At 32.6% G+C, this 9,003-nt stretch overlaps 1 protein-coding gene across 2 annotated transcripts in view; it reads left to right on the top strand.

Moving 5' to 3' along the window:
• Smp_074070.1 (putative transient receptor potential channel 2) overlaps nucleotides 1-2,442 on the top strand; it is a gene marked incomplete at its 5' end in the record, with an annotated part of 65,690 nt that extends 63,248 nt beyond the window's left edge. For both annotated transcript variants that reach the window (XM_018798887.1, XM_018798885.1), the window contains one exon: nucleotides 1,927-2,442. Coding sequence is in view for 1 of the 2 variants with exons in the window: in XM_018798885.1 (XP_018650730.1) it covers nucleotides 1,927-2,040 (114 nt within the window). The remainder of the gene's footprint in view (nucleotides 1-1,926) is intronic.
• Nucleotides 2,443-9,003: the final 6,561 nt, after the last annotated feature.

Here is a 9,003-nt window from a genome sequence, read left to right as displayed (position 1 = left end):
GCCACTATCCATCTCTGCTTACCATGCTTGTGAATTAAGGCTATATCGAGGCAATACGCACAGTATACACATATGCCAATTAGAGACTGACCAGTTGCAGTCCTAACAAATCGATGGGAAGATTCAAACAAACAATACTGAATGAATTCATGTTTTCATTGTTATAAATTATCCCATATGATGCGAGAAACTATTGTATGTGTATGTAGATTGGTTTCTTTGGTAGTTTATCTACAAACCGTAATTTATTTACAAACTATCGGTTTATGTACTTGGCTTCAAAGAAAATAGTGTTAAAAAATGCCACATACCACACAGTTACAACAACTCTTGGGAATTTTACAATATGAATTACCCTTATTCAAATTACCGTATCATTTACAGATGCGCTTATAATTAAAGGTTTACAACTTGTCGCTATGTAAAATACCGTAAAATTCAAGCGCAGATATTTTGATGGTTGACAATATTTTCCAAAATGAATAATTATTTATCAGATGTCTATTCTTGAAATACTCAATTGAAATATCAAACTTTCCATAAAAAAATGTTTGTCTTCAATCTCCTTTGTGCTTGAATATGTGTCATGACTATTACATCCCAAGAATCTTGGTCACATCAATTATATAACAATAATTTGATAACACTGCACAGTTTCATTAGGCTTGTTCCAACAATATAGAAGATTCGATGTTGATACTGCTGGGTTTGTTAGTCGAACCTGATATTAATCTGTATACTTTAGGTTTTCAAATGATTGTGTCGACTGCCTGACTTTAAAGTTCAGTTCTAAACATTTTAAGAAATGTACCTGTATTCATGTTCTCACCATGTCATAACTCCTGACTATACTATAACTGCGTTACCCCTTTTTGCTGACGAGTTCACTAAATTTTCTGCCGCTGTTCTTTTTTAATCGTATATGGTGATTTAAATTCATACAATTACATAGCTTCCACTTATCTTTTTGTCTCCAGAAATCTTGTCCATTACTCTACTCGTTTCGACGTCTCATTTGATTTAACTGCAACTCATAAACGAATTCCACTTTCAAGTTGTAATCCATTGTAACATTCCTTTTTCCTCTAAAGTGTATAACAAGCTTTTAATTCTAATATGAATATGTTTATGGGATAAATATTTGTGTATCCTACAAACAATTAGCAAGTATTATTTTATTCACTATAAACTATGTACTTTACTCGCAACTTCCACCTTATATGTTGTTTCTAGCCTAACAAAAGGTTGGTGAATTAAAATTCATGCCTGAAAAGAGATTTAGAAACTCTACCTTCACTTACCATATGTTATGCAATGAAGAATTTACATGAACGGAACTAATTAAAAACCTTCATAGTTAAAGATGTTCTTTGTTGTGATTTACGAAGTAATGTCTATGTATGGTTAAAGACTTTATGTGATATGGCTCGAAATGAACCTCGAATCAGCAAAGATGTATTTATTCAACATCGTTTATGACTAACTAAATGACGGATTATGTTTTTATTACCTTCGAACACTTGATGAAAGGCTGTAATGTACATAATACATGAACTTGTGTGTTTTCTTTTTGAGGTATATAGTTTATTATTAGAGTAGAATACATCATTCGTCATAAGTGTTTACTTGATAAACGCTTTAGCATAAAATGAACTAACCTGATGAAATTTTCTTATTAATAATGATTCTAAATGTAATCGAATTAATGACCTTGATAAAAATATTGAGTTAAAACGTTTCCATATTAATAATAAGAATAATTTATCTCATTAAAACAAAACAGTACACATGCAAATGATGTAAACAATGGAAAAAAAGGAAACGATTACCTTTTAATCGTTTGTTTATCTCTGCTTACAATTTCGATTTGTTTATTTATTTTTTCTTTCTTTCTACTTTTTTATGAATCCACCAAAAAAAAAACAGGCACTGTCATCTAATACTGATTTGATATTTATTCGACCAGAATGGATATTTGCTTGTGACCGATCTGGTCAATTGGAAGCATACGAACAATATCAAGTGACAATGAACAGTTAATTGATAGTTAATTCGATAAGAAGTTAACAATTCATGAAGGCGCAAATATTAAAATAGAAATGGAGAGGACAAGAATATATATATATGTATGTATCGTCGTCCACTAACTATTTCTTTCCTCTTATTGATGATAACTATAAAGAGAGAATAAATGGTTCTGTTTAACCATTCTCTTTATTTCCTTTGAGATTCATTCTTCTGTTTGATACTTCCTTGTTGTATTTCATTACATCGTTCACTGTTCAATATGTATGTATATTATTAACATCTTGTTATTTTTCATTTGTTTGTTCTTTTCTTTATTGAACGAATTCATTTTATGCTTAATGGTACTAGATTACTTCTGTCATTGTCATTATAATCATCATTATTGTTATCATTAGAATAAAACGTCTAACTGGTAAGTAGCGACCAAAATGTATATTGGAAAACTCATCCAGCCACAGCACAACTTGTTAGTCTCATTATATTAAATGATTACCATTGTTTGTGGATTTAGGGAACTAGTTGATTGATAAGTCAATTTACATAGATCAATGATTTATGATTTCTAAGTTAGTCGTTTGATCAGTGACTACCGATCAGCAGTGGGAAGCAGTATTAAAAGAAATCAGAAATATGTTGTGATCCAGTTGGTTCCTAGTATGTAGCTGTTTTTGAAGGATGAAGGCTTGGAAATCAAATTTTAAATTGAGTGACTTTTTTTAGAAAAATATCATCCACGAATCCTTTGTATAATTAAAACGGATTGTCTATTAAAAGTTCTTTATAATCTCTCGGTAGAACTTAATAGGTTTAATATCGAAGAGACAGTCTGTCAGTAATAAGCAACGTAAAACGTCATACATATTTGCATCGGTTTAAGTTGTCATACCATATCAGCACAGTAAAATGAAATCATCAGTATATAGTACCATTGTGATGTTTCCTACTGATGCTAACAGATATAAGTAGTATGTAACACTAGTCAGAAGTGGAATGTCTCGCAGCAGAAGATTGCAATCAAGAGAACAGGAAAGAAGTCGGAGAGAAAACAAAAGAACAACAGGATCAGAGGAATAATGGAGTGTGTAAAGGATAACGCAAAGAAAATGTGTAAATGATGTATCTAATGTATGATTTTCATATTTTATTAAGTCACTTTGTGATTTTGCATTAAACAAAATATTGTTTTTCCGTACAGGAGTTTTCGTTCATTACATTAGTAGAATTAGTAGCAATATCAATTGTAATAGAGACGATTATGCATCGTAAAGGATATGATCCGAGAAACAGTGAATTTCAAGAATCACAAAGTATAAAATCGCTCTAAATATCGAGATCTAATAAAAGACAAAGAAGCCTAATATTTAAAATACAGTTCCTCTATTATACCTACAACTGTTTTTCTATAAATTTCTCTTATAACTTGTTACATAGATGCCCTGATAATTTATAACGTGATAATACCGTCAATTAGCAGTGATTTATCGACCGGACCAATGACTCATGAAACCCGTACGAGCAGTATAGGGTACTTATCGGTCCTGCTTTCCGCCTAGCCCAGCCAGTTAACTCCAGAACACCAATCTCAGCCTCCGCGATATGAATCATTTGTTTCAAACATACTGGGTTTATATACCAAACAGACAGACTACATCGCACCCTAAAATAGGAACCAACATTTGTTCAAGATTTAGCCGAATGTGGCTGTGAATAAGGGAGATAGTAATCGATAGACTGGGGATAACACAAGAATGGTGAATCGTATAACAATAGTTCATAGGTGAAAATAAAGCTCATAATAAGAGGGACATGAATATGAATAGTTTAATTATTTAACAATTATACGGTATGAATATACACATAGTATTGGTCCATAAATGGATCCCAAAAGTTACCATTCATTATACTTAACGAGATATAACAATCTCATCATGAGATTTTAAGTAAAACGTTGAATTCACATCTTATAAAGAAAGTTCTTTTTGTTGTTAAATAGGGTTTTAGATCAATGTTTATTCTCCGTAAAGTTATTTCTTAACAAATTCAAGAATTTGTTCAATAGACCAGCGTTCATTATTATTGACGTTATCAGTTATTTTCTTTCATAGTACATATTTGTAATTATTTCATTTGTAAAGCGAAAACAATCAATATTGTGGAATGAAATGAATTCATTTCCTATACCATTCATCTTTCCCATACGCATTGATTTGTATACATAAACAAAATGTTTTACAAATACATCTTATTATGTAATCGAATAAGCCACACAGAGAGAAAGAGAGTAAGACCATGAAGTAATTCAGCACGAGAAACTTGTGCAAATTATTATTGTGGTCACAGCAGATAAAATGATGGATCCATATTGTTGAGGAGTCCTATACTAAGACGAAATGGTTGTCCAGTTGTTCCAGATTTTCAATAGTGATCTAGCTAAAATCAATTTGTGATTTAAAGTATGAAAATCTTACAATCACCACAAATTTCCCCATACTACAAACGATAAGAGAGATTGATACTAATTAACAAAAACCAATAATAATTGTAGGGTTATTGAAATATCACTGAACCCTAACTAAATTATGCATCAAGCCGAACCATTTCTACGTTAGAAGACACTACTGAACGTTGTACAGTTCGCTGAAGATCATCATCGTCAAGGATGACTAAAGTTGAGCGACCAATACACAAAATGGAGTTGGTGCATTTAGCAGTTGACCACTCTTATATATTCTCTTCCTTTCTGAATAAGTCACTTCTCTACATACACTAAAGAAGCAATAGCCTGTACTTCATGTTAGTGGTCGTCCAGTTTGTGTAATTACTTTTTAGCTTGACTGACTTAAGTTAGGCGGTCAAACCATTCCTATTCAACTCCAGTATATTGAACATCCCCATAATAGTTAAAGGTGGTAAGAATGTAAACATGACTAAAATGAACGATGGTGTTATTGTTATTTTGTAAAAGGTTGTAGGGACCATGAAGAACGCTTGTAAAGTACATAGTTTAAACAAGAAAAATAAAATCTTCAGTCCTTTAAAAAAAGGAGAGATTAACAGTTATTTGATCACCATGTTAGACAGTAACACCATTAGATTCCGGCTAAATGCTTTAGAGGTTAATCATTCACACTCGAGACTGAAGGTCCCGGGCTTGATTCACAGATTAAATGTTGTGAATGGACATTTTTGAGAAGTTCCACACTAGGATGAATCGATCGTCCATTACCTCTAGGTTTTCAGTGGTGATATAAGATCAGTTCGTGGTTTAAAATCTATGATTACAAATTGTCAATAATTGAACTTCTGTCGATATGATAAGGATAGGAGTATAGGATAGTTGTATTAAAAATTATCTAAATCATACATTATTTCACAGTAAGTATATGTTCATCACCCTCTCTTTAACTTTAACGTGTAATGGTTATGCATCAGAAACAGTTGAACACTCATATATAATAAATGTACAACTAGAGAAAGTGAATTTCTTCATAAAATCCGTTTTATTTAAACGCTCAAACGAAAATATAATTTACTTCTTCGGAACAAAATTTGTTGCATATTTCCAGTGGAACTTTTCAATTATGTCATCATTTATTGTGCTAAACTGTTTTTTTATTCATAGAAAACCAAAATGTACCAGTACAAATATAAACTAAATAGAATCCAGAAGATTTGCATCCGATCAAAGTTTTAACTTATTTATGATGTATGTGTTCTATACAAACTGCAAATCGTACACATTGATCTACTTGAGAAGTAATGCATAAAATGAAAGCCTCTCTACCGACTATTTTATCAAGTACTTTCTAGTTATATTATTTTTCAGACGAATTTTTTTGTCTAATGATTCTTCTTTCGTTTTTATAATTATTATTTAAGGTAACATGGTGTAGTTGAACATTCATATTATTCGATGAATCACTTCACGATCGGTTGCTTCATGGTTGTTCTCGCCAATATAATGAACATTTTTTAAGAATGAATCTATTAAACAAAGATGGATAGTGGCTAGCAGTGGGATCCAGGACGTGCGTTTCGTCCTATCTGGGACTCTTCATCTGGATGTACCGGCATCTCAGAGTTAATGTTCACTCTGAGACGAAACGCGCGTCCTGGATCCCACTGCTAGCCACTATCTATCTTTGCTTATAATGCTTGTGAATTAAGGCAATATCGAGGCAATACGCACTGTATGCACATATGCCAATTAGAGACTGACCAGTTACAGTCCTAAACATCAATGGGAAGATTCAAACAAACAATGAATCTTATATAGTTGAGATCATGAGTCAATTGAAGCTAGACCACCATCGAAAATCTGGAAGCACTGGACGGCCAACTCGTCTTATTGTGGAATTTCTCAACAGTGCGCATCCACGATCCCGCCTCTCGAGATTCGAACCAAGGAACTACCAGTCCTTGACTCATGATCTCAACTATATAAAATTACTAAAATCTCCACAAAACTCCCTTTTGATAACAATGAATCTATTAATTTGTCAAATTTACTTCTTCATTGCATTAATATATTCTCTGTTTTCTAATTAGAATAATTTGTATATTGACAAACTAACAAATTTAAGTACAAATACTTAATTAGTTCATGTTCATTTGTTTTCTTTTGTGAAATCCAGTAGAACATTTCTTAGCTAATCAGAGAGGCTTCATTCATCAAGTACATCTTCATACACATCATATACATCTTCGAATTGTTTATTAAAACGAATAGATAATTCAAGGTTAATTAGTTTCTATGTTTTGAACATTAAAGTTTGTTACAATACTAGCACATACTTATCACCTTATTTTAAACAAAGATAATTCAGGTAAAAAAAGAACGTTGGATGGTGATAAGACAACATTCTTCACTTTAAAAAATTTGTACTTTTACTTTCATGTCACATTCATATAGGCAATGTGATGATGACTCACATATCACCTACAGGTGACGTATCTCATATTTTTGTGTGTATTTTTATAGATAAAGGTGTGTACGCATAAAAAACATGAATTTGTAATCTCTTAGTTGAGTCTCATAAAGTAGGATGAAAGATGTACAGATTGTATATAATGGTTTCCACTCCTCTAAATCTATAGCGAACACATGATTTCCCTAAGAGGGTAAATTGGAAAGGATTGTATGACTTTTATCATTGTTCTCTAAGGAACCCGGTTTCATGAGAAAAATCATACGTCATAATTTACATTTCGATATCTTGAATACTAGAATTCATCATATGAAAGGCTCAGTCAAAACACGAAGCATTAAATTCTTTTACATGTTGTCTTCAATCTTATTAGGATTGTGGTGTGTGATAGTAATAATGATCTTGAAATCATTAGATCAACCAATAGGAACCCTCTCTACATTGACTTGCTGTAAATCTACTAATCATATTGAATGTAATAAAAGATTCTATGAGATAGAATGATAAAATGATCTTTCTGACAAGTGAAGATAATTTATCACATGAATAGTAAATTGACGAGTAGAATTAGGATTGAAGTTTAGTTAAATACAGGCTGAAAGCACAAATAACAATAAACTATCATAACCACACTGATTCAATGTAGTACTCATAGATTTGAAAATGTGATGAGACTTTAATTTATAAACGACCTTTGAGCGACTCTAAAGTGACCCTGAGAATGTCCACCAACTTACTAGAGCTAAATGAGGGTTATAAACCTGTATGAAGAATAGAGATTATGATTTACAGTTGATGGTTAGGGTTAGGAATTAGATTTAGGGTTTTCATCACGAACTGACATCAGTTAAAATGCCTAAACTCTATTTAGCCAAATGGATGAATGAATTTCGTGCCAAAATCCGAGATCTTTTATCCTAAATCTGATTGGTTCGTCCACAAATTATGGTCTCGTCATTAAGCATGCAAACCGTTGGATGCCAACTCAGTAATCTAAAAGTTCAACGTTCATTGTGAGACCTTTAGGTCTTAGACTTAAATCCCTATGATGTAGTCGTGTATGTCCACTGCCGAGGAGTCTCATATCATGATGAAAAATTTTTCCAATACTTCCTGGTTTACGATAACTTTCTGGCTACAGTTATTTGATGATACGACTTGCGAAATTCATCAATCTTCAACCCCTCCCCCACCCCATACAAATCAAATGAAGCACTTTCGACGCATGAAATATATATATAACCTGTCCTTTATGTAGTAAAACCCAACCGAATATTTAATCAAGAATGAACATGAAGATCACAAAACAACCTATAGATGATCCTCCAAATTCTAAATTTCTCATAACTTCTTTTGCTTTTATTTCACTAATTTATATTTTCTATTTGAATCGTATCCTCGATCCCTAATCTTTTCAGTTACCACTCATGCTGTTACTACCTCTACTATTCTTGGGATTTGACCTGACAATTTCATCTCTCTGTGCTAATGAAGTACTGCAACTTGAACCAATGTATATACGTACCATGTTCTACGTTGTGACTAACTGATTGACTGACTATCAATGATCTATCAGCTCTGCTCTTGACTGTATTAATCATGATACTAATGACAACTGATCGATTACTAATTAGCTTTAATAGATTGTAAATATACTATCATAGAAAAAACAAACAATCAGTTTGTTTAGCTGGACCAGTGTAATCTTACCATGTTCTAAAGTTGACTTTATCATTTCATTTGAAAATCATTCATTATATTGAAGTAGTTAAGTCAAATTCGCTGAACTTCGTGTTTTAATTTAAAAATAAATTAATTTTTCATAGTTGAAATCATGAGTCAATTGAAGCTAGACCACCATGGAAAACCTAGAAGCACTGGACGGCCGTTTCGTCCTATTGTTGGACTCACCAGAGGTGCGCGTCGTGGACTGGTTGAAGTTGGACATTAACACCATCGGATGCCGGCTCACTGGTCTAGTGGTTAAGTGCTCGGGCGCGAGACTGGTAGGTCCTGGGTTCGAATCTCGCGAGTGCGGGATCGTGGA

Source organism: Schistosoma mansoni, chromosome 3 (genome assembly GCF_000237925.1).
Source record: "Schistosoma mansoni strain Puerto Rico chromosome 3, complete genome".
Taxonomy (NCBI): Eukaryota; Metazoa; Platyhelminthes; class Trematoda; order Strigeidida; family Schistosomatidae; genus Schistosoma; species Schistosoma mansoni.
This window is presented reverse-complemented; position numbering and strand designations above follow the sequence as displayed.